The sequence below is a fragment of the Cervus elaphus genome, chromosome 9, assembly GCF_910594005.1.
Source record: "Cervus elaphus chromosome 9, mCerEla1.1, whole genome shotgun sequence".
NCBI lineage: Eukaryota > Metazoa > Chordata > Mammalia > Artiodactyla > Cervidae > Cervus > Cervus elaphus.
Window position 1 is genome coordinate 27866503 of NC_057823.1, and position 25789 is coordinate 27892291.

The 25789-nt window shown below is 35.9% G+C and overlaps 1 protein-coding gene across 1 annotated transcript in view; it reads left to right on the plus strand.

The window, feature by feature from the left end:
* The window catches only part of FBN2 (fibrillin 2), a 219287-nt gene that overhangs the window by 107176 nt on the left and 86322 nt on the right, over positions 1 to 25789 (plus strand). Inside the window, exons 9-18 of the mRNA XM_043912195.1 lie at positions 5438 to 5590; positions 7038 to 7271; positions 8202 to 8339; positions 10750 to 10869; positions 12574 to 12699; positions 13550 to 13672; positions 15292 to 15414; positions 21446 to 21598; positions 24011 to 24064; positions 25621 to 25746. Coding sequence (XP_043768130.1) covers positions 5438 to 5590; positions 7038 to 7271; positions 8202 to 8339; positions 10750 to 10869; positions 12574 to 12699; positions 13550 to 13672; positions 15292 to 15414; positions 21446 to 21598; positions 24011 to 24064; positions 25621 to 25746 — 1350 coding nt within the window. The remainder of the gene's footprint in view (positions 1 to 5437; positions 5591 to 7037; positions 7272 to 8201; positions 8340 to 10749; positions 10870 to 12573; positions 12700 to 13549; positions 13673 to 15291; positions 15415 to 21445; positions 21599 to 24010; positions 24065 to 25620; positions 25747 to 25789) is intronic.

Sequence of the window (25789 nt, forward strand, 5' to 3'; positions counted from 1 at the left end):
ATATTTAGTAATAATTTTAAATGAATTTGTACTTTACTAGTCACAGTGGAATATCCATTAGTGGGAATTGTAATAGTGCCTGTATATTACGAGGCATTTTTATTTGCATTGCAGTATTCAGTGTAAGTACACATTTGTGGACCTCTCACAATATCATTGAAGACTTCCAGATTCTGAGACTAGTACAGATTCCTGTTCCACTCCTACTCTTTTTTTTTTAAAACATATTACCTTATTTCCTGTGTGTTGGTATATTTGACACATGAGTGGTTTAGAAGTGTCAGGGGTTCCCCTGATTTGAAAATCTTCTATGTGGGCTTGAAAAAGTTTTGTGTTTTCCTGTTGGATAGCTATATCTGTTAGATCAAACTTGTTAACTGTACTGTTCAAATGTTCTCTAGAACTACTAGATTTTATCTGCTGTGTCTATCAGTTACCGACAGAGGTGTATAAATGTTCCACCCTTGTAGGAGATTTCTCAATTTCTCCATGTGGCCTTTTAAGCTTTTGCTTTAATGTTTTGATGCTACGTTATAAGGTAATGACTGCTTAAAAGTGTTATATTTTCATAGTGAATTGCACCTTTTTTGATATGTATTGACTCTCTAAAGTTTTCTTTCTTTTCCTCTTGATATGTTTCTAAATATTTTCTTTTGATATGTTTTATCTAATGTCTTTTTGCATCGCATTTTGTGAATTGGAGAGGAAGATTTAAATATATGCTATTTGGATATTTTTTCTCTCAATCTTTCTGCTTCCTTTTACTTTAAATATGTTTCTTCAAAGAGCCTGACTCTAAATTTTGGGGGACATGGTCTCAAAATCTTTATCTATTAAATTGATATTTAAATTCATTTGTGTTTGTTACAGTAACTGATGCATTTGTTTTATTTGTTATAATCATTTTTTGCTTCTCATTTATTGTGCTTTTCCTGTACTTTCTCTTTTTTGTTATTTTCTGTTTATCACTTTATTTTTTTGATTTATTCTGGCTTTCATCCTTTCATTCCCTCCTTTCATTCTTCCACAGCCCATTCTTTTTCATCTGTTGTTTAGAAATACGTACTTTATTTCTGTGGCTTTAGTGATTATCCTGGCTGTTTGAGGATACATATATAATAACTTAAAGCCTAAAATTGTCTGTATTTTTACCCACATATAAACAGTAAAAGAATATTAGAATGGTTACACTTTGATCTCTCCCTTCCAAGGTAAAAAAGTCCAACCAATTTCCACTCCCCATTTGCAACAAATTAATCATTATTATTATTGTTGTTTGATATTTTATTACTTGTCCATGTATCTTAACAGTGTTTTCCCTCTTTATTTATTATATATTTTAAACCTTCCCCTGGAATTGTTTTCCCTTTTACCTAAAACACCTCTTCTAAAATTTACTTTGGCAAGAACCTTTTTGTAGAAAATTCAATTTATGTTTTCCTGAAAATGGCCTCAATTTATTTCCCTCTGGAAGATGGTTTCTTGGGGTACAGAATTTTAGGTTGACAGTTATTTTATCACAGCATATGAAGAAAATATTCTGTTGTGTGCTAGCATCCACTGGTGCTATTAAGAAGTCAGTGATTGATTTAAATATAATTCCTTATCAGGTAATCTATCTTTTTTTTCTAGCTATTTTTAAGATCTTCACCTTTTCTTTGTTGTTCTGCAGTTTCAGAGTGATGTGGTGCAAACTCTGGATTTCTTTTTAGTTTTCCCACTTTTATTTATTTAACTATTTACTGGACTTATTTATTAACTCTTACTATTATTTAAAGTAAGTATTATTACTTACTTTAGCTATTTATTGGATTTATTGGACTGCCTAGATCTGAACTTATCTTGCAACATCATTAGAAGGTTGTAAACTAATGCCTGTTCACTATGGCCTCTTGCCCTACTGTCTGCTTTTGACACTTTCTAATACTCTTATTAGCCTTATTAGATGTAAATTACCTTTTCACACTCACCCCCATAGTTCTTAACCTCTTTCCAAGAGTTTCCATCTCTTTGACTCTGAACTACACTACCATGATATATTCAGCTATATCTTCCAGCTCAGGAATTCTCTCTTCATCTACATGCAGTTAGTTAGTTAATTTAGTTTAGTCGCTCAGTCATGTCCAGCTCTTTGTGACCCATGGACTGCAGCACACCAGGCTTCGCTTTTCATCACTAACTCCTGGAGCTTACTCAAACTCATGTCCATTAACTGTACTATGTGTAGTACACTGCTTAATATAGTCACTAAGTATTTATTTCAGTTATGATTGTTTTATTTATAGACACATCATTGAATGTTTTGAAGTCTGTTCTTTCATTGTTTGTGGACTTGTTTTCTCTGTTCACATTTTTAGTTTTTTAATTGCTTAAATAGATTAAAGGCTAGTTATTAATATATAATGAATTATCATTAATTAAAAACTATTAATGATTTTTCAAAATTGATCTGACCATTCCAGTATCTGAAACCTGCTATTTATTCAGCTAACATTCATTGAGCTTTGTTTCCCTGTTTATTATTTATTTACCTACTTGTTTAGTTACTTTATTGTTATCTACTCCTTTTTTCCTGGAACTTTATATGTGGAAATTCTTTGAAACCTGTGTCAGTATTAAGTCCTTAGTTGTGTTGGTTTTTGTAAGGTACTTTGAATATCCCTGCCTGGAGACCTCTTTATGCAATATTCCTCCTTTGAAGTTTTCAGAACACAAACCTAATATTTTGACAACAAAGCCATCTATGTGAGAAAGAGCTTGTGGTTTCACATTCTTAGGAAGAGTCTTTTTTTTTTTTTCCTCCATCCAGCACGAAGGTAGAAACAGGCAAGTCTCTTAGCTGCTTTTCTCTGCATTAGTCATATAACAAGGATATAGTTGCTTGGGACCCCTACTTTATGAGGGAGTGTCCTGTTATGTTTTGTATTAGAGAGGTGAATCTGGGCTTTTATCTCTTAGGTTCTGGCCCCTGTAAAACTATCAGAGTTGAAAACCAGAGTCTTCAGAGTTTACAGAAGCGCAAAAGCTGAAACGTGTGTGCACTTAACCTCCAAAGATTCCTGTTTTCACTTCATTTTGAGACTCAGTTTTTCCCCTTTTTCATGTCAGTGAGATGATTTTTTAAAGTCGTTTTTCATGTTTTATCAAGAATGTTTCCATTGGGAGGGATACTCAGGGTATCTAATACATCGTTCTGCTAGAAACAGAACATATGTTGTTTTGTTTAATCCTCCCATTAACCCTATTTCATGAATAAGAAGTAGGTAGATATGGTTACAGAATAAAACAATTAATAATATTTTGATGTAAACCTAGGTATCCTGACTCAAGGCCATGACTCTTTTCTTTTTCTTCCCAAATCTTATGGTTCAAGCTCCTCCTCAGAGATCCTTGAAGAGACAAATACGATCAGCATACTATGTAGCACTGAATGTATTTTGTAACAGTGGTTACTGTGAAGAGTTTAGAAGTTCCATATCTTAATTTTCATCCTATTTGTGATGAGTAAATCAAGTAAATTTAAGAATATAATACTTTAGGTTTCTAAAATGAATATTCTAAAAACGATTTTCCTGGATCATTTTTGGGAGTTGAAATCTGCCTGTGAAATTATTCCCAACGACAGGCAGCCTGTCCACACTCAACTGGTGACCCAGCAATCCCACTGCTGGGTATGCACACCAAGGAAACCAGAATTGAAAGAGACATGTGTACCCCAGTGTTCATCATAGCACTGTTTATAATAGCTAGGACATGGAAGCAACCTAGATGTCCATCGGCAGATGCATGAATAAAAAAGCTGTGGTACATATACACAATGGAATATTACTCAGCCATTAAAAAGAATACATTTGAATCAGTTCTAATGAGGTGGATGAAACTGGAGCCTATTATACAGAGTGAAGTAAGTCAGAAAGAAAAATACCAATACAGTACACTAACGCATATATATGGAATTTAGAAAGATGGTAATGATGACCTTATATGTGAGACAGCAAAAGAGACACAGATGTATAGAACAGTCTTTTGGACTCTGTGGGAGAAGGCGAGGGTGGGATGACTTGAGAGAATAGCATTGAAACATGTCTATTATCATATGTGAAACTGATCACCAGTCCAGGTTGGATGCATGAGACAGGGTGCTCAGGGCTGCTGCACTGGGATGACCCAGAGGGATGGGATGGGGAGGGAGGTGGGAGGGGGGTTCAGGATGGGGAACACATGTACACCCATGGCTGATTCATGTCAATGTATGGCAAAAACCACTACAATATTGTAAAGTAATTCGCCTCCAATTAAATAAATTTTTTAAAAAGTGACATTTATAAAGTGTCTGCAGTGCCTTTAAGTAAACCTACATGTGTTGAATTCTGTACTTTCTCTTGGTCATACTGGGTTTCTTTTGGGGACTGATAGGCAGTCTGATTCTTGCATGGAATAATACCTAACTAAAGCCAATTCTTTTATTTAACAATAGCGTGGAAGCAACCTGAGGTAAGCTTTGGACCATTCAAGGAACTAACATTTATTTATAAACTCAGTATCTAGTGTAAAAAATTAGGCCTTCCCTATCAATAGCATTATTTATAGTTAATAGTTTCATCTGCATCAGTGACATGTAGCTCCTGATGGTTGTGGTATGTGTTTCTTGTGGTCACAGAGAGAACTTCTTGGAAGCATCTTGTTAAAAGTTAAATAATATGTAGTGAAACTGGACTCGCTCTTTCTGGTGCTCCAAATAAAAGCAGAAAGTACTTCCCTCGTGGTTTTGGGGGCTGTTCGTGCTCTTGCCCTCTGTACGCCTCTGAGCTCAGAATCTTCCACCCCCCTCCTGCCTTCTCCTCTCCAGCCACATTGACGCCTTGTTTTTCATGCACGTGAAGCACATCTTCTTCTTTCTCTTTGGACTTCCCTTCTTTCAGGTTACTTGTGTGGCTCATGCTGTCACCTTATTAACGTCTGCTCAGGTGTCACTGCCTCAATGGAGCTGTTCTGATCAGTCTTTCTAAAATAGTACCTGTGTCAGTTTTGTGTTGCTGTGTAATAAATAACCATAAAATTTTTGTAGTGAACAACAGTATAGATCTGCAGGTCTGCTGGGTGACTGACTAGTCTAGGCTGAGATGGGTTTGTCGCTTTCCCTCGTTTGAGCTCTGCGTCTGTCTCGGCATGACTTCTTACTGCATGGTGGGCTCATAGCTCTTCATGCCTCTCGTTTTTGTACACCAGGGGTATGGCACGGCATCGGTGCTCAGTGAGTATCTGCTTCTAAATAGACAAAAGCATGAATAAATGTGATAGAACTTGAAAGAATGAGATGTACTAGAAATTAAGTAAGATAATCCCCTTAACTTAGCATCTCTTAACGTGTGCCGTAAATGATGTGAGGACTCAGGGTGATTCTGTCGTGTCTTCTATTTTCTTTTCCCGTGTTTAGATCAGAGAACCGGCACGTGTTTCTCAGGCCTGGTGAACGGTCGCTGTGCGCAAGAGCTTCCGGGCAGGATGACCAGAATGCAGTGCTGCTGTGAGCCTGGCCGCTGCTGGGGCCTTGGGACTATTCCTGAAGCCTGTCCCGTCAGGGGCTCCGGTGAGCTGTTGGCTGCTCATGTGCTTAGGACACGCCGAGTCAGGGAGATTAGTAACAATAATGTGCTTTGGTGTTTTCCTTAAAGACAGATCATCTTTGCATTCCTGTTAGTGTCTTCACTAACAGGGGGTTAGGATGACATTGTTTATTGGGATCAGTCTTCATTATATTCTTTTTGTTAATATTAGAAAAAACCCTAACCACCGATCATGTATTAACTTTAAGCAAGAATTTTAATGATTATTTTGAATGTCGGTATTTAAGTTCAGTTTTAAAACCTAATCTTCCATTTGAAGCTTGAGTAATAACAAAGTTTGGCCTTCATTTATTTTATTTTAGGAATACCCTCAGCTTATTGTGTTTCAGTCCTTAAGAGATATTTCCTCCCTTTTCTAATGACCTTGAAAATTCAGAATACACTGAATTTTGTATTCAGAATTCACTGTCATTCACTTTGCTATATTAACTGCCGTGTAGTTGAGGCTATACCAGAAAATTACTCTAAGATGAACGAGAAGTAGTTCCTCTTGTTAATATAACATGCATAGTAAAGTGTAGTGTTCATCACATAAAAGTATATCAATAATATGTTATTATATTGCCTCCATGTTCTAAGTATGAAAAATAATTCAGCTTTTTGAAATATGCTTATAAAGATATGCATCTGTATGTTCTTTTATGGAGGAAAAAAAATAAGGGCCTTTCTTCCTAAGTTTCTAATCCTTGTAATTCCAAAATTGAGTAGTAAAATTTTTTTAAAACCATAGATAATGCATAGTGTATAATTTTGAAAACTCATCATCCTAGTCATATTAATACTCAAACAATTACTTGAGTTAAACAGTTTTCATTTCTTTTTATACAGTGCCCTAATTCTGATAACAGTTAAGAAAATAAGGCAATTATACTTTTTTCCCTCAACTTTGATACTTCGACAAACAATTAGCAGATTTAAAAGCTTACTAAATGCTGTATTCTGTTAAGAGTCCACGTTAGAAAAAAAAATATTCTAATCATATTAATCCCTTAAAAAAAGAAAAGAGGGAAAATGTGTAGGTATGATACTGCTGGAGATTTAAGTAAAAACAAATATAGAATGAATTACTTAAAGGTTTAATATCCATCCATTCAAGTGAATTTCTTGCATTTACAGTTATATCTGGAATTTTATGAGTTGCACTTAAGAGACATAAAATCAAAGTGTATGTATAGACAATTCTTTGGGTATGCTACTCAGTTAAAATATGGCTTATAGATTTCAATTTTTTCCTGAAGCACCTGTATTTTTCCTGCTACTGCTAGCATTGAAAACATTTATCAAGCTAATAACTGACTCATTCATATCATGAAGCATAGATAACCTAAAATGATTATTACAGTACACAAATTACCTTTATTATACAGAAATATATCCATTTGTGTTTAACTGAACTTTCTTCTCTTTTAGAGGAATATCGCAGACTTTGCTTGGATGGACTTCCAATAGGAGGGATTCCAGGGAGTGCTGGTTCCAGGCCTGGAGGCGCTGGGGGGAATGGCTTTGCCCCAAGTGGCAATGGCAATGGCTATGGCCCCGGAGGAGCAGGCTTCATCCCCATTCCTGGAGGCAACGGCTTTTCTCCTGGTGTTGGGGGAGCTGGCGTAGGGGCCGGGGGGCAGGGGCCCATCATCACTGGACTAAGTGAGTGTTCACTTTGTGTGTAGACTCTCTAGTTTTCCCCCTTAAAAAATATTATAATATCTAATCATTTTTCCCAAAAAGGTATGTGTATGTATGTGCAGAAACCTACTTTGAGGTCTAAAACATAATATAGTAAAACAGTCTTAGTAAAGTGTTATTTTTATGTTCCATAAACTTTCTAAGTTGGAGAAAAGACTGAGTGACCCAGGTTCTCTTTGAAAATAGAGGTGAGAGTGGGGTAATATTCCAAGACCAGATGATGCCATTAAAGAGCATTCTTTTTGGTTCCAGTATTTCATTTGGCTACTTGTAGCTGTCTCAATCATACACTCCTTGAATTATTTTCCAGAACCATTTCTCAACTGAGATAAATTGAATATGTCTTGCTTGTGCCTAAACAAATATTATAATGAAATAGCTTTTCTTTTCCTTGCCCTCTTTTGTTGAATAACTTAAGAAATTGAGAACTGTGGGCTTCTAGCCAGAATTGGCATTGGCGTGTTTGACATTTAAGTTCATTCTTTTTTAAAATAACTGCTCTTGCTAATAATATTTAATGATGTCTTACAGTGTTATGTTTGTTCTTTTTGGCATATTGCCTGTTTACTATATCTGGATATTCAGCATGGTTACAAAAAAAAAAAAGTGGGAAGCATTCAAATGTACAGTAGAACATTCCTGACATTTTAAAAAGACGACATTATGGGCAAAGTTTCCAGATATATAACTTAACAAATGCAAGTTATAACCATGTGTCTCAAGAATAGTTTTTAAATTTCAACATTAAAGTTTTAGTAAACTACAGAATAATGTGGGCTTTTGATATGTACACCTAAATAATGTACTTAAATATCCTTTTAACAATCAACTTTAAAGAAAGTAATCCATGTTGGAGTGATGGAATATCATTTGTGCTCTAATTTTTCATAGCTATTCTGAACCAGACAATAGATATCTGTAAGCACCATGCTAATCTCTGTTTAAATGGACGCTGCATACCTACTGTTTCTAGCTACCGATGTGAATGCAACATGGGTTATAAGCAGGATGCAAACGGGGATTGCATAGGTAAGTTCATGAGTCTTTCATTATTCTTAATTTTTTAAATAGCTTTTAGATTAGAGGAACAAGTAGGGCTGAATATGATTTTGAAGTAAAGCTAATTTCCAAGTTATCTTCCCTGTGTGCTTACGCGTCCATGTGCTTCCTTAACCTACTGCTGAGCTGGACTAGTTCAAGAATCCCTGCCCGGGACTTCCCTGGCTGTCCAGTGGTTAAGACTATACACTTCCACTGCAGGGGGTGCAGGTTCTGTCCCCTGGTCTAAGACCCTACATACTGCGTGACATGGCCAGAAAGGAAAAGAAAAAAAAAGAATCCCCTGTCCTTTCTGGTTCTAAATGTTATTTCTGTCTCTGCCTCTCCCTTTTCTTCCTTCTTCGCTGAGTCACACTGGACATACGGTGGCATCATTAACATGAGCTGTGAGGCAGAGATTGGGAAGAAGTGGTTGATGAATCTCTCTGGGGCATGTTGAGTTTTAGGTGTCTTGGGTATTGACCTGTAGAGGTCTAAAGCTAAGAGGAGTGTTCAGGACTTGAGTTAAAAATTTAGGAGTCAGCAACATATAGGTGATTATTGCAGCCAGGCTGAACAACAGGAAGAGTTAAAAGATAGCTGGAGTAGTACAGCTAGAACCGTAGGGACTAGCAACATTAGTAATAATGTTGGTGAGATGGCAAAATAATCTAGAAAATACGTATCACTGAAGCCTTGAAAAGTTATGCCTTCAAGAGAAAAGGAGTGTTAAGTACAGCCAAAAAATGAAATACAAAGAGGAGAACAACATTGCTGTATTTGGCAATGAAGAGAGTTTTGATGATCTTTTAAGGATAGATTTAGGACCATGGGGCTTCCCTTGTGACTCAGCTGGTAAAAAATCTGCCTGCAATGCCAGAGACCTGGGTTGGATCCCTGGGTTGGGAAGATCCCCTGGAGAAGAGAAAGGCTACCCACTCCAATATTTTGGCCTGGAGAATTCCATGGACTGTATAGTCAGGCAAAGAGTCAGACACGACCTGCAGCACTGTCTACTGAAGGTGATACAGCCTGTTGCACAGACCGTTAGTCATGCCTGATATGCTTACTAACACTCTGAACTCTTGTCTTTTCTCTTTTTGCTTCATTCCTTTGGCTCAGTGAATCGCTATTACCAACTAAAAGCTTAAATGTGAGTCTCAATGGAGGCATCTTTGGATGCCACGCATCTTTGGATGAATTGAAAAAGTATTTACTCCTGTTTTTCTTTGTTGTTTTTAATTTTATTTGCCATGAGTGTTTTTTCCCCACTCTGTTACCAGAGAAAGTTTAATTGCTTTCAGCCTAGGTGTTTATATTAATGAAGTTGGTGAGTTCGGTAGAGTACAGTTACTCTTTTAAGAATATCTGTGAAAGAAGCAATCTGTTTACAAAAATGGTTAAACTGTGAATTGATTTTATTGCTGTGTTCACCAATTTAGCTGAAATTGTATATGTTAATGGCTTCTTTATGTCTATGAAAGGGCAAATCATTTCGCCCTAACCAGTCAGCCAGGCTTTTAATTCACCGGCATTCAAAATAATACTTAGTGGGCATTGCTTTTTCTAATACAAACATGATTTCTCTAGGATTTAACTAATTCTTGCTGTCCACTTTGTCATTTGGTTGCACAGTCCTTGAATTCTGTGATAAATTTGTATTTGATCAAGACTTGGAGAATTTAAAGAGAGAGCAGTGAGGTTTCTCACCCTTAGGATCAGAATCAGTATTTCCATAAAACTTGGTTTTATAAAAAAAAAAATCCCTGTGCCGATTTTAAGATCCTAGAGAAACCAGAAAAATATAATAGACTGTTTTCCCACTTAATTTCCATTTTTACCCCTTCCCATGTTTTTTGCTTCAATTATCCAAGCCTTGATATATAGTTACATATATAGTTGAGTTCACAAAAAATAGTTAACAAAAAATTCCATAATTTGTCTGTCTTTTTAAAAACTAATAGAAGTGACAGCATATAATATAAATATATATCTTTTAAAAATCTTTTAGTTAATCTTCTAACTCTGTAGTAAGCCTTAAAGAGGCTATTAACTTGCCCAGATTACTTAGATAATAAACATTTTCTAGCCTCTGGGGACTCATGGCTGCGTCTTCCCCAAGCTCATGCTTTTGATCATTGTACATTATTCAAATTGAAAAATCATTATTTCTTGGTTAAAGCAAATTCTCTTGTATTCTCCAATAGGTGATATTTTTGTAACTCTCCAGACGGGCCTCTGTAGTTGAAGAAAGGAATTTTTATTCATTTATAAATACTCTGCTATTTAGACTATTAGCACTGACTGGCCTTCTCTCAAATTTGGGAGGCCTAAATATATTTTAAACAAACATTTCTAGAAATGGAGTGAAGTCTGTAATGGTTTCTTTTGCTGCTCACAGATGTTGATGAATGCACATCAAATCCCTGCACTAATGGAGATTGTGTTAACACACCTGGATCCTATTATTGTAAATGTCACGCCGGATTCCAGCGGACTCCTACCAAGCAAGCATGCATTGGTAAGGCAGCTTGCTTTCACATATGAAAATGTTCCATGAAATATAGTGACCCAGGCTGTTGAGGTTAAAAGTGAATTTATTCAAGAGAGACATGGAATGAAATAAGTGCTGTTACATTATTACAGATTTACTGTATGTCACCCTCAAAGTGCTCTCTTCAAACATAAATACTTTTTTGCATATGTAACACAGGCAGTGTGGTATCTGGCCTCACAAAAAAATCTGGTTTATCTTCCTTCCCTAGATCACAGCTTCCTTTCTCCAAGTAACATTAGTAGCATTACTGCTCTCTGGTTAACGGAGTTTAAGATTTATTGTTGTTCTCAGCTACTGTTTTCTTTGAACCTCACACGTAGTCCAATACCACATCATGACTGCTCTTAATGCAGTTCCATTGCTACACCCACCATCCTCGTCCAAATGCTCTACCTCACTGCTGATTCGTCCCAGAATTCTTTTAGAAGATAATCCTTCTTTTCCTTTTTTCATTTCCTATTCATCCACTGGCAGTTGCTTGAATCACTTTATTCCAGCAATTTTTGTCATGTTGCTCTTAATCCAGATATTCCTTAGTTATTTCATTCTTATTCAGCTCCTTGCTTTGTCTTTTTTAAAATTAATTTTTGATGGACTATAGTTGATTTTCAGTGTTGTGTTAATTTCAGTGTACAGCAAAGTGATTTAGTTACACTTTTACATCTATCCAGATTTCCCTGGTGGCTCAGTGGTAAAGAGTCCACCTGCAGTGCAGGAGACACAGGTGTGATTCCTGGGTCAGGAAGATCCCCTGGGGAAGGAAATGGCAACCCGCTCTAACGTTCTTGCCTGGGAAATCCCATGGACAGAGGAACCTGGCGGACTACAGTCTGTGGGGTCACAAGAGCTGTACACCACTTAGTGACTAAACCAGCACCACCATACGTTTATCCACTCTTTTTAGATTCTGTTCTCATATAGGTCATTACAGAGTATTGAGTAGAGTTCCCTATGCTATACTATACATATGTCCTTGAAGTGAAGTGAAGTGAAGGTCGCTCAGTTGTGTCCGGCTCTTTGCGACCCCATGGACTGTAACCTGCCAGGCTCCTCTGTGCAAGGAATTCTCTGGGCAAGAATACTGGAGTGGGTAGCTGTTCCCTTCTCCAGGGGAATCGCCTCGACCCAGGAATCGAACCAGGGTCTCCTGCGTTGCAGGCAGATTCTTTGCCAGCTGAGCCACCAGAGAAGCCCACAATAGGTCCTTGTGAGTTTGTTGTTTTATATGTAGTAGTGTGTATGTGTCGATTCCAATCCCCAATTTATACCTCCCCCCCTCACCGCATTGGTCACCATAGGTTTGTTTTCTGTATCTGTTTTGTAAATAAGTTCTTTTGTGCCTTTTTTGTTTTTGGATTCCACATATAAGCAGTTTCACTTGCTCTGACTTTTAAGGTCTCAACCACTGTGTCAGAAGCAGCTACATTCTAGCTGCAGTGTCCACCCTCTTCTACATTCACTGTACACCCCATTTCATTTTTCTTTTTCCTCCCTCCTTCAGCTGTTATAAGTCAGGGTTGTAGAACTGCTTACACCTACCTATCCAAGGGAAAAAACCTGGTGAGAGATGAACATTTTTCTAAAGAAGCACCATGATCTGGATATTACATGGATTGTCTTATTGCTTTTGTGATTATTTTAAAAGACTAATATTGTTAATTTCCCCAGATATTGATGAATGCATCCAGAATGGGGTTCTTTGTAAGAATGGTCGATGTGTGAACACAGATGGAAGTTTCCAGTGCATTTGCAATGCTGGCTTTGAATTAACTACAGATGGAAAAAACTGTGTTGGTATGGAAAGTGCCTGCTCCCTTGCAAAAGATTTTTTAAGGAATATATACACTTTTATTTAGACCCATATAGACTGCTACCATGAAAGCTCATACAGTACATATATGAGAATCATTCAGATGACTTAGGTAAAATATAAATACATGTAACAAAAGACTATTGAAATGAAGGGACAGAATTCTTGGAAATATAATAATAAATGAATAGTTCATTGCTTCTGGGAATTTCTTGTGTGGCGTATGTTTAATTAAAGCAATGATTATTCTTTGTAATTTTTAGCACCTACTGTATTTTGGCTGTTGGGGTTACAACACTGATAATACAGAAAAGGCCCACCTCCAGTCTAGGGAAGCACAAAAACATTTGATGTATGTGATAATCAGATCTCCAAATTTGTGGTCCTGGTGATGTCTAGCAGTGTAGTAAACACCAATATGCCACAGAAATATTCTATTTGTACAGAAACACATATTTCACCCACTAATCAAAGTCCAGATCATTTCATGTGCAGTGAGCTTTGTCATTGCTTTATTCTCTCATACAATATAAACATCTGATGAAATAAATAGTAACGTTTTGGTAATCAAAATAAAACACTATTCATGTGATTTTAATAGAAACTACACATAAAATTTCCTTAATGCTTTTCCTCTATGTCCCTTACACTAAAGGTCCTTCACATTTTCCGCACTATTTGCTCTCACTTGGTTGGCATTTGTAAGAAAAAAAAAATGTCTGTGACCACTTGGCTGATTTATGCAATAGAATATGCCTGGCAGTTGTTTGTAGGAAGAGGGGGAACTGGTTTCCTCAAGGCCAGTTGTGTAAGTCACTCTCTCTCCTTCTGTAGACCATGATGAATGTACAACTACCAACATGTGTTTGAATGGGATGTGCATTAATGAAGATGGCAGCTTCAAGTGCATCTGCAAACCAGGATTTATCTTGGCTCCAAATGGGCGTTACTGCACTGGTATGTATGGCTCTGAGATAGGAAAGTAACCATGATTGAAACCATCTTTTTTATCTGAATGAATCATGCAAGAATTACTTCAGTTTCTTCATGTGGATTTTGTATTATTCACATCTCTCACTAATTCAGTACGGCAGGTGTCTAAAGCTTCCTAGAAAAACATACTTTGTGGTCTGTGGAACACCAGTGTCTTTACAAAAATAATAATGGCATAGGAAGAATTAAGGGAATGACAGATTGGTTCTAGCAAATGTGGAAAAGACAATGAAGAAATAAGTTCTCTCAACTTTTTACATAAAAAAAGAGGAAGAAAAATATTGTATTCTCAAAACTAGATTTTCCACTGTCATTCACTGCTGGTTTTGCATTATATCTTTTCCATAAGCTAATTCATATATCATTTGTTACCATATCCATATCTAAAAGCCTTACACTGATTTTGGGAAGAAGTAATTTGAATATTTCTAGCAACTGTTTTGTTTATAAAACCATTTTGAAGCCCAAGCTCTAGTGGTAGTTTTACTAAGCAAAAGATAACTCTTGGAAATAAATAAGACTACATTATGTTTATATTCACAGTTGGAATTTAATAAGATGGAACAAATTTTGTAGTTCTACTAAAAAAAACAAGCTTTATTCCAGTTTCCTCCTTTTGGACAAAATTAACTCCATGAATACTTCCTGCCTTCGATCACACAAATTGATCTGAATAGCAAATAGTACTCATACCCAAACCCTATAATGTCAGTGAAATTCCAGGGTCAGTGGACAGAGAAAAATCAAGCCTGATTCTTGTATTTCTGAATGAAAGTAGTTTCTTGACTATTCATGAAAAGGAAGTTCAGTATTAAATAGAAGTATTGTGGCTTTGCTGATTGAACTCATGACTGGAATGTCATCTCAAGGTTAGCTAACTTGGATTAATCACAGGATATGAGATTAGCATTCTGTTCCAGTGTGTAGCATTACATTACAGCCTGTAACTTTTTCAGCATTTCTTAAGAAACTTAAATATACATTAAAAGATGACCTAAATCTCACCAGTTCCTGCTTTATTGAAACTTTTATTAATTTTTTATTACAAATGCTGTAATCCATAAATTTTGAAATGCTCATGATTTGGCAGCTCTGTGTTTTGAAGGCTGTTCCCCTTTAAGGGGAAGCCATTTAATGGTGGGTTACATTTCATAAATTTAAGCACTTTGAAAATTACAAGAGACTTCAAATTATTTTGTTACTGTGAACTGACTGAATTAAAACAGCATCTTAGAATTTTATGTATGTGTAAATGAAAGTTAATTACAAACATTTACCTTGGTTGCAAGAATTAGTTTCACTTAACTAATTTGAGTTGAGTAATATTAAACAGAATTGCCAAATAAATAATGAAAAATGAATTTATCATACTAATGGGTAAAATGATCTACTTTCACTCAATCTTTCTGAAAATGTGTTTGAAAGAGTTGCATTTGTGTAAAAGATTTGTTGTCACATCTGTGTATTCTTGCACAAGTTATAAAATTGAAAACCAAATGTTGATAATGTACAGTGGTGGCAGTAGGTCAACTCTGTAATGAAGTCAGAGTAATGGCCCGGCTTGTGTTCCCCTCTCTGGGCAGATGTTGATGAGTGCCAGACCCCGGGAATCTGCATGAATGGGCATTGCATCAACAATGAAGGGTCCTTCCGCTGTGACTGTCCCCCAGGTCTGGCTGTGGGTGTGGACGGACGCGTGTGTGTTGGTAAGTGAAACATTCTGTAATGGCCCTAGTGACCAAATGATCTTTGAAAACGGGATACAGGTATATCTATACAATAGAATAATATTCAGCCATAAAATGGGACAAAATACTAATATATGTGAAAGCATGGATAAGCTTGAAAACATCATGCTAAGTGAAAGAAGCCACACAGGACCACATAGTGTATGATTCCAAATGAAATGTCTGTAAAGGTCAAATTTGTAGAGACTGAACAGATTAATGGTTACTTAGAGCAGAGAATTTGAGGGTGGTGGGAGAAGAAGGTGATTGTTAAAGGTGTTTATGAGATGATGAAATGTTCTAACATCAGCTAGAATAACGATTGTCCAACTCTATGAATATGCTAAAAGCTATTGAATTTATTTACTTTAAATGGGTGCATTCTTTGTTTGTGAATTATATCTCAATAAGGCAGTTTTAAAAAGGGGACAAAGAGCCCAGCTAGCTCCCTTCAGTAGCCTCTGATGAGACAGAAATGCTAGAGAAGGAAAAAAAAATTGTCCTTTACCAGTGTCCTTCGTATTGTTAGATAACCATGTTTCTCTGATGGCTCTGACAGTAAAGAATCTGCCTGTAATGCAGGAGACCCGGGTTCGATCCCTGGGTCAGGAAGATCCCCTGGAGAAGGAAATGGCAGCCCACTCCAGTATTCTTGCTTGGAGAATTCCGTGGATAGAGGAGCCTGGGAGGCTATAATTGCTAGGGTCGCAAAGAGTTGGACACAACCGAGAGACTAACACACTACATACAATGGATGTATATTTTATAATTAATGAGACATGAAACAGGGACAGCAGTTGTATTTAAATAAACTCTTATTTTTACCCAAACAATATTAATTTTTATCATCTGAGCTTTAACATTTTTTAAAAATGTTAGTGTGTTAGTTGCTTAGCCGTGTCGACTCTTTGCGACCCCATGGACTGTAACCCACCAGGGTCCTCTGTCCATGGAATTCTCCAGGCAAGAATACTGGGGTGGGTTGCCATTCCCTTCTCCAGGGGATCTTCCCGACCCAGGGATGGAACCCGGGTCTTCTGCATTGCAGGCAGGTTCTTTACTGTTGGAGCCACCAGGGAAGCCTTTTAAATTTTATTTTTATACAATCTTAAAGGTTGATTTTCATTTACAGTTACTGCAGAATATTGGCTATATTCCTCATGTTGTACAGCACGTCCTTAAGCCTGTCTTACACCCGGTAGTTTGTATCTCCCACTCCCCCATCCCTATGTTGCCCCTCCTCCCATCCCCACTGGTAAGCACCAGGTTGTTCTCTATATCTGTGAGTCTGCTGCTTTTCCCAAACAAAATTTTAAATGTAAATAATTTATATGTTAGAACTTCAACTTATATCAAAAGTTGGAAATGTTTCTAAATAGTTATTCAGTGCTGTGTAATGATAGAAACAAGGAAAGAATATGAGAGAGAATGTATGTTTTATTTGAAACCATTCATCATTCCTCTTGGGAATAATTCCTACTTTTGAGTTAGCAGGCATCAGCTTTAAAGAGGCAGGCAAAACGAAAATATCTTTGGCATTCAACAACCCAACCACTATGTCCTAATGATATCAAGAGCAGAGGGAGTAGTGAAAATACATCGAATGCCATATTCTCTCCAAAGCACTTCCATGAAAGTGAATTAGCCATTGTGCACCATCTATTTCTCAGGTCATAGAGTAAGAGACAGACATACTCAGTGGTTTAAAAGTATTATTTGAGAGAAATGAAATTCTTTCTCAGACATAGCTGGTTATACTTTATTCTTAACCTATGGGAATCAAAACATTTGGATTCTGAAGGTTATGTTAAAAAAAAAAGGAAGAAGCAACAGCAGATGGAAATAATCTGTCCACTTAAAGTTTCATCCACTCTATCCAGGCTAGGATTTATTTCAGCTTACACGATTGTCAGCACTTCGTTCAGGACTATTTCAAATACAGTAACTAGAAGAATGTAGCTCCTTTCTGCTTAAAGAGCTAAAATATTTTCATTGCTTTTTTCCTTTATCTAAATGGTTTTGTTGAAATCTATGATTAGTTCAAAACCAGTTTTGGAGGGAGAAATGATTTTTCTTTTAAGTAACTGACATATGAATAGTTGTTAGGAATTCAGTGTTCAAACACAAATATTCATTCTCTTGTCCACATACAGAAAAAGCATTAGAATTTTTTGGGAAACCCTCTCCAGTTTTTCACAGTTGTAATTACTTAAACTTTTTAAAATAAAAACACCATTTGTTCTGTGTGTAAAATTATATAGCTATTCCTTTAACATGTTTTCTTCATGTCTTCTGCCTTTTGAGATGCTTTTAGATGCATTGATTATTGAGGTTAGAGATGAATCATTACTGTGAATTATTATTAGAGTTAGCACTTTAATTTTAGATTTCATTTGTTTGTTCATTTTTGTTTACCTATATACTGAGATGGGGTTTTTTATTTTCAGAAAATTAAACTACTGTTGTAACCAGGATATTGAAGAAGCATGATTCACAGACAGGATATGAACAAAAGGCAACTGTATTTTGTTTTTCTCAATCCTTTCAAAACATATTTTTAATTATTCAGTGGGAGCAGTTTATCTAATAAGGAAGAAAACTTAGGCACCCCCAACTTTACAGTTTTTAGATGGCAGAAATTTATAAGACTCCTTGAGCTAATGAAAATAATCTGGATTTAGCAGTTAGAATGTCCAGTGATATATAATAGCCAATATTCTGAACTTGATTTGAAGTTATGACTTCCCTTCCCAAGCTTACACCTTCATGAGCAGGATGTTTCTGACTCCACCAGAGCCGTCTAAGCACAAGGGGACAGGAAAGAAGCCAGAAGCACTGACACTCTCCTAGGGTTACTTCAAGATTTCTGGGCTTGACACAAGTTTAAGCCAACTTCATCCTTGTGAGTGATTTCATGAGGGTGTCAACAGCCTTGGCCTGCCCGTGACGAGATGCAGACACTGCATTTTTCTCCTGGTGGCTGTTCCTGGCCCAACCCCAGGTCTTTCTGCAGTCCGCTTTAGACAGACTGTCTCTCGTGGTGTCTCATCTCCTCTCTGCACGTTCATTTTAGAGACTCCAGTTGGTGTGGCCGTCATCTATTCCACACGACATGCCACCCTTTGCCCTGTGAACCGAGTGAATAGAGATTGCTCTTGCCTGTGTCCTTTGATTCTGCGGTGGGAATAGCAGCCACTCTCCTCTGTGCGCTAGGGGCCCCTGATAGAGTTTGGTACCAATTCTTCAAGCTGTTCCCTGTGGAGCTCTTTTCTCTTGCCTAGGGGTGAAGATGGAAGCATGCCCAATTTGTAATCTGGCTCTTGCCCCCCAAAAAATCCTCCTCAAAAACTCATTAATTGCCTCTCTCTAAATTGTATCCTGGATATTGGGAGGGGTTTAAGAACCTGGCAACGAATTTTCCATTTCTACTTCCTTCAGGATGGAGTCTCAAAATTCTCCTCGTTAAATGTTATTTAGCACCATGAGATTTCAGCTTAAATTTCATTTCTAACATCCTGTTATGTTAGCTTAAGAGTATTTCAGCATCTTCATGAACACTCTTTGACAGTTCTGTCAGCTAAAAGGTTAATTTTTTTTCTTTACCCTAGTTCTGCCCTTTATATTAGCTGTGTGGCCTTAGGCAAGATACATTACATTATCTCTTTGTGCATCCTTTCCTCACTGGTTGTTTTTGAGGATTAAATAGGTTAATATTAGATTTATTGGTATAAATCTTGAATGCTGTCTGGCACATAACACATACCCAATAAGTAAACTGTTACAATTATTACTGTTTTGTTAAATCAGAATAGTAGTGTTACATTAAACATAGTCTTAAGAGTTGCTGCTTTGAGCTATAAAGAAAAATTGATACTGAGAAATGAAGAATAAAGTAAAATTAGCATTTGTGTCCATACATACTTTACCTTTGGTAAATATAAAGTATGCTAATTATCTGAGAAAATCCTTCAGCAATTCCAGTCTTTAAGAAAGAAAAGGCATGGAGAAATTTGATAACATGTGGAAAAGGCATAGTGTAGGATTTAAGTCCAATCACCAACCAAAACATTCATGTGAGCTCGTGCTGATGGTACTGCTGCGATCGGTGTCTCTGATCTTATCTCCTGTGAACGGCGGCTTGGTTACAGGGAAGAGAATAAAATGAACTAGGGATCCAATCTGGGGTCTTTGAAAAGGGAAAACTCAACTGTTTTTATCAAAGGTAGAAGTGAATACATAGGCTTTTTATAGACTTGCTTCTAAAAATGGCCCCGGCTTACCTTCTCAGCATGAAAACAGAAATAACTTTGACCATTCTTGTGATGCCTTTTGAGATAAGTGGTACCATCCTAAGAACTCACAAAAATTTTACTGCAAGTTATGAATTATGTTGTATTTGCATGTATTCACCATGGTATTGAGTCCTATACTTGTCTGTAACTCAGAGCTGACCCTCCCAAACTAGGTCATAGCAAAAGCAGAAAGGAACAGCAACTCTACTCCCCAGGGTCATTGTGGTAAAACCTCTTCCATTTGAGCATACACACATCTCTGCTTCATGCAGCCACACATCCATCTCATTGTTTTAACCAGAAAAAAACACCAGATCACAGGACATAAGTACTTAGCATAGCAAGCAGATAAAATAAATTATTTACAACAAGTGAATAATTATGAATATTTATAATAATGATTATCTCTTTGATGGAATTACTATATAACAGACTGCTTAAAATCTCTACTGCTTCTCTGGCCTGTATGATGATCTGAGTTGGGTTTTTTTTTAATAGTTCACCATTTACCATCTCATAAAGTTCTGTTGTATTTTATGAGAATTTAGATGAGCACAGTAAGCAGGTTATGTGTCTTCAGGGTATAATCTGACATAGTAGAAAGAAGAATTGCTTTGGAGGTCATGCAAGCCTGTGTCTGAATTTCAGCTCAGGCAGTGGATAGTCTAGGACTTGGAGGTACTTACGTAATGCCTCTGAACCTCACCTTCCTCATCTATGAAAAGTGGATAATGATCATTACCCTATGGAGTTGTTGAATGTTCAATGACATAATGTCTATAAAGCAACAGGCACAATACCACAGACACATAGTAATTATTTATAGAACTGGGTTTGTTGAGAGGCAGAGATTAAAACATAGTCATAACAGGGCTTCCCTGGTGGCTTAGTGGTAAAGAAGCCGCCTGCCAATGCAGGAGACACGGGTTCGATCCCTGGTCCGTGAAGATCCCACATGCCCTGGAACAGCGAAGCACACACCGCAGCTACTGAGTCTGTTCTCTGAAGCCCAGGAGCCTCAGCTGTTGAGCCTCTGTGTTGCAGCTCCTGAAGCCTGAGTGCCCTGGAATCCGAGCTCCGCAACAAGAGAAGCCTCTACAAACGTGAAGCCCTCACTCTCCATAACTAGAGAAAAACCCACACAGCAGGGAAGACCTAGCATAGCCAAAAAAAGAAAATAAATCATAGCTGCAGCAGTCAACTGGGGGTTGAAAAGATAGGCTTCCTATCTCAGAAATTTGAAGAGAGAAATTTCATAACCAACAGTGTCATCTCAAGATAGTTTAACTGCACAGCATTTCATTGCTCATAAGAACTTTCAGAAATAATATTACAATAGAAATAGTATTAGAATAATATTAGAATAGAAATAATATAAGTATAGTCAGTGATTAGAGGTCTAAGTCTTGTTTATACCTGTGGAAATATACCTGGGTCAATGAGGGGCCTGTGAAGATAAGTGGGATAACTGATGCTTGTGTAACACATAAAAATTATTGGAGAAAAAAATTGTTCGTATGCATTTATTCTTTTCCTCTCACAATAAACGTTTGTTGATCTCCTAATGCTATGAGATGCTGAAGATACAAAGAAAAAGACAAGTGGCAGATGCTACCCAGAAGCTTCCCTAAAAGTGGCCACTTAAGTTTCAAGAAGCCTGCTGTTCTGAAATCTCTTTGTCTCTGTATCACTATCTCAAGTCATTGTTCTCACTCCAGATACTCACATGCGCAGTACATGCTACGGTGGGATCAAGAAGGGAGTGTGTGTCCGGCCCTTCCCCGGTGCGGTGACCAAGTCTGAATGCTGCTGTGCCAATCCAGACTATGGTTTTGGAGAACCCTGCCAGCCATGCCCTGCTAAAAATTCAGGTAGACACCTTTGCCAGTTCCGTACCTGAAAAGGAATCTATCTAACCTAACATCAGATAGCTGGTCTAAGAGTACCTCGCCTCTGAAGTGTTTTGTCTATCTTTATTGAAAGGAAAGAAATCCAAATCTGTCTTGTTATGTGAGGCATACAGTAAGATCTGGCTTATATTTACTTATGATCTCTAGGGAAAGAGAACACATAGTGAATAGGAAAATTTATCTTATGGTCCAATTATGACCGTTAAACCATATTCTTTACATGAATATGCTAGCGTCAAAGTCTTTCGTCTCTCATCATTCTGAAGATAAATAGCATAAAATTTACTTACCATTTCCAAGGTTATGATAAGTTCATGAGAACCTGATTTTATTTATTTATTTTTAATTTTTATGCAGAATGGTATTAGAATGCACTCTATCAGAAGTTTGGTCTATGAGGAATCTATCAGTAGTTCCAGAAAGTAATAAATTTCTTTCTGAATGTTACCATATGTTACAGGCACATTAAACAGTTTAATTTGACTATTCTGTGACTTGTTATTCATACTTTCATGAAAACTGTATTGAACAGATGTAACTACAACAGGGACTCAAACACAATCTTTTTTTTTTTTTTCCCATTTTAAAGTCAAGAAGAGTTGAAAATATAGGTAGGCAAATATATAAATTACAATTTAGTATGATTGCTGCCTTGAAAAGAAACCTGAGGAGCCAGGAGAGCACAAAGGAAGGAGCAGTTAGTTCCTGGGGAGACTGGGAAAGACTGCAAAGAAGAATGCATACTTACTTTGGTCTCAAAAAAAAAAGTTAGAATTTCCCAGGTAGAAAATGGAAGAAATGCATTCTAGCAAAGGAAATGGCTAGTAATTCTGTTAAAAAATACTAAATGGACTGTTCAAACCTTAGAAAATTGGTTAGTATCCCTCTGGAAGAATTACTGAGTATGACTTTTTTTAAAAAAAAGAGTTAATGAAGTATCTTAATGTATCTAAGTGAATTATGCATATTATGAAAGAAGTATAAAAATTGATAGCTAGACTAGATAAAAGGATCAGTGAACTAATAAAATGAGTCTGGGAACAATTGTAAATATAAATGAGATTATAGAATACAATAAAGGTGACATTTAGATCAGTAAGAACAAATTGAACTAAAAGTAATGAATATTGTTGACAAATATTGGAAAAAATATGAAGGTAACTCCCTACATTAAATGTTGCAAAATAACTTTTTTGTAGAAGATGCAAACTTTTTGTTATCTTGTAATGATAAAGGACTCTCAAAACAGGCTCCAAAGACTAAAATACGTGTATGAATTAGAAAAATATTTTCCTTAATTTACAAGGAATTTACATTAATCAATAGGCAAAGTTGAAATCCTCTATAGAAAAAAGTACAGTGTACACAAAACTTCACAAAGCAGAAGTACAAATGATAAGAGTGCCACATAAAAAGATGCCTAATCTGTTTAAAATTAAAAGAAAATTTTTTAAAGTGTCATTTTGTTTATAGATTGGTAAAAATGATTGATTCTCCCCAGTGTTGGGAAGGTTATACCAATATGGGTATTCTCTTACACTGCTGCTGAAAGTGTAACCTGGGATGTTTTGGGAGAGGAAGACTATCAAAAACCTTAAAAGAAACAAACTTTGAGCAGTTTTACTTCTAAGAGATTAACCTAGTGATATCTTGAAATTTTTATTATTTATGATATCAGTAATAGCCAAAAGTTGGACAAACCTAATCTCATCAATAAGAGATTGAATGAGTGTAGTACATCCACATAACTGAGAAAAAGTATTAATCTATTACATGGGCTATTATGTGAAATGTCTGTTTTAGAATATAAAGGGTCTAAGCCTACTCCCCTACTTATAACCTCTGTGACCTGAGCATATTACTTCCCATCTCTATTCCAGCTTTCTTGGCTATAAAAGAGGGAAAATAACAGTATCTAGTTAGTGGTATTGGGAGGATTAAATAAATTATTAGATTCAAAATGCTAGAACAGTATCAGGCGTATCACATAGTAAATGCTACTTATTACATATGTTTCCTGTTATTATTGAGAGAAGAAAAAAAAAGCTTAAAATCAACCTCTGTAATACAATTTAGATTTTTTTGAAGTTTCCATAAGTAGAAAATATTTGTAATGTTTATCAATATATTAATGATATTTAAGGTGATAATCACAGTTTTTTTTGTTTGGTTTTTTTTTTAACTTTTTTATGCTTTTCTCTGATTTTGGAACTCTTAAAATAATTATGTGGTAGAAAATTGTGATTTGTTTTCAATTTTAAGTTATTTCAGGTAATTCTTTTTAATGATAGTTTTGAAGTTATGAAAGTGACTTGTGTATGAAACTGATGTAATTTAGAGTTTTTGATTTCTCTATTTGTTTTTATCTTACAGCTGAATTCCATGGCCTTTGTAGTAGTGGAGTAGGTATCACAGTGGATGGAAGAGGTAACTATTCAATTCTCAATCTTATAATAATTATATAATTGCATATCTTAACTATTATAATATTATAGATGTGATATATTTATATTATAAAATATATCTGTGTAATGTAGTGAGATAAATTTTCTCCTAGAAGAGTGGTTAAAAGCTAGATGATATTAAGTAGTATGTAGATGTTCATTTTTATGCTTAGTAGATAAATAATTATCTGTTAAATATGTGTTGTTAAAAATGTCACTAACAAACTACTGCCATGATTTTATGGATACCTTGCTTAAGAAGAAGCTGCAGTTGGTCAAAAAAAGAGGGAGTCAGTTTGAAGAAAAATGTAAAATAATGGCACTGACATAGTTAAAACAAAAATAATCTGTTATTTGATATGGATCTTTAAGAAATATTTGAGATATACTGCCCTAAAAAGAAATTGACTATTTATGGCTAGGAATTTGCTAAAATGTTTCTAACCATCTACAGAAGTACAAAGTTTCAATGAAGTTTTTTTCTTTTAAATTTAGTACTATGATTAACAAAATTCCAATATAGAACTTGAATATTAAGTACATATGTGTTTATAATTTTAAAGTTCTTTTATATGTTAATATAGTGTCCTTTGTTTTTTTAAATAAACTGTAGGGTGCTAGTCACCTTTAGTTTACATAAATTCATATTTGATGAGACTTTAGAAAAATTATAGATTAATTGACAGTAAATATCACATCTTTGCAAAGAACATCAGAAATCAGAGTAAAAAAGCAAACTTTTACCAAGATACTTCTCTCAAAAACCAAAAGACTGACATTTCTGCAGTATTTAAGGCTTCCTAAATTCTAGAAAATAATAGTTACTATTAAAATTTGAGCATAGTGACCAAAATTTTGTTTTATTTTTTTTTATTATTTTTTTTTATTCTCTTTCATCATTCCCTCCCCAGAAGAGCCAGCTGCCCCGTTGGAACTTAGCAGCTTCTCATACAATCACATCATTCCTCAAGTCCCACTTCCTATCATGACAGAGAGTAGTCCTGTTCATGGCTTATTGTAAAACATTGTGTTCTCAAATATCCACATTTGAACTGACCTCTCCCATCAATTTCAACTTATCAACAAGGAGAAACATTTACTAAGTATCATATTACTTAGTTGACTATAAAAAATGATAATAAAATAGAAATATTCCATGCCTTTGGAACCATAAAACTATATAGAAATCCTAATAAATCTTTGCCTTTTAATTAGATGGTTAGAGTACCTATCAAGTTGAGTTTTCCTTTGGGTTTTGAGCCAACAGCCTATAAATTTCTTTATTAATTTTATCATAAATGCCAGCACATTACATGGCTTAATTCTTTGAATTTCTGCCAGTTCCCTTCACTTTTCATTTTTACCAGAGAAGTGTCCCATATCTCTTGATTTTATTCTCACTCCTTTTTTTTATTTCCTTTCTCTTTCTGAACAACAGCAAATTGGAGGGCTGCAGGGTTAAACACTATGTATTTTGAATGATCTTTACTGGTCATACATGTATCAACTGTGAGCATTAAACTTTAATATTTAATGCAGATATCAATGAGTGTGCTCTGGATCCGGATATATGTGCCAATGGAATTTGTGAAAATCTACGTGGTAGTTACCGGTGTAATTGCAACAGTGGCTATGAACCAGATGCCTCTGGAAGAAATTGTATTGGTAAGTTATTTGTTTTATTATACAGGAGACTTTTGTATAGTTT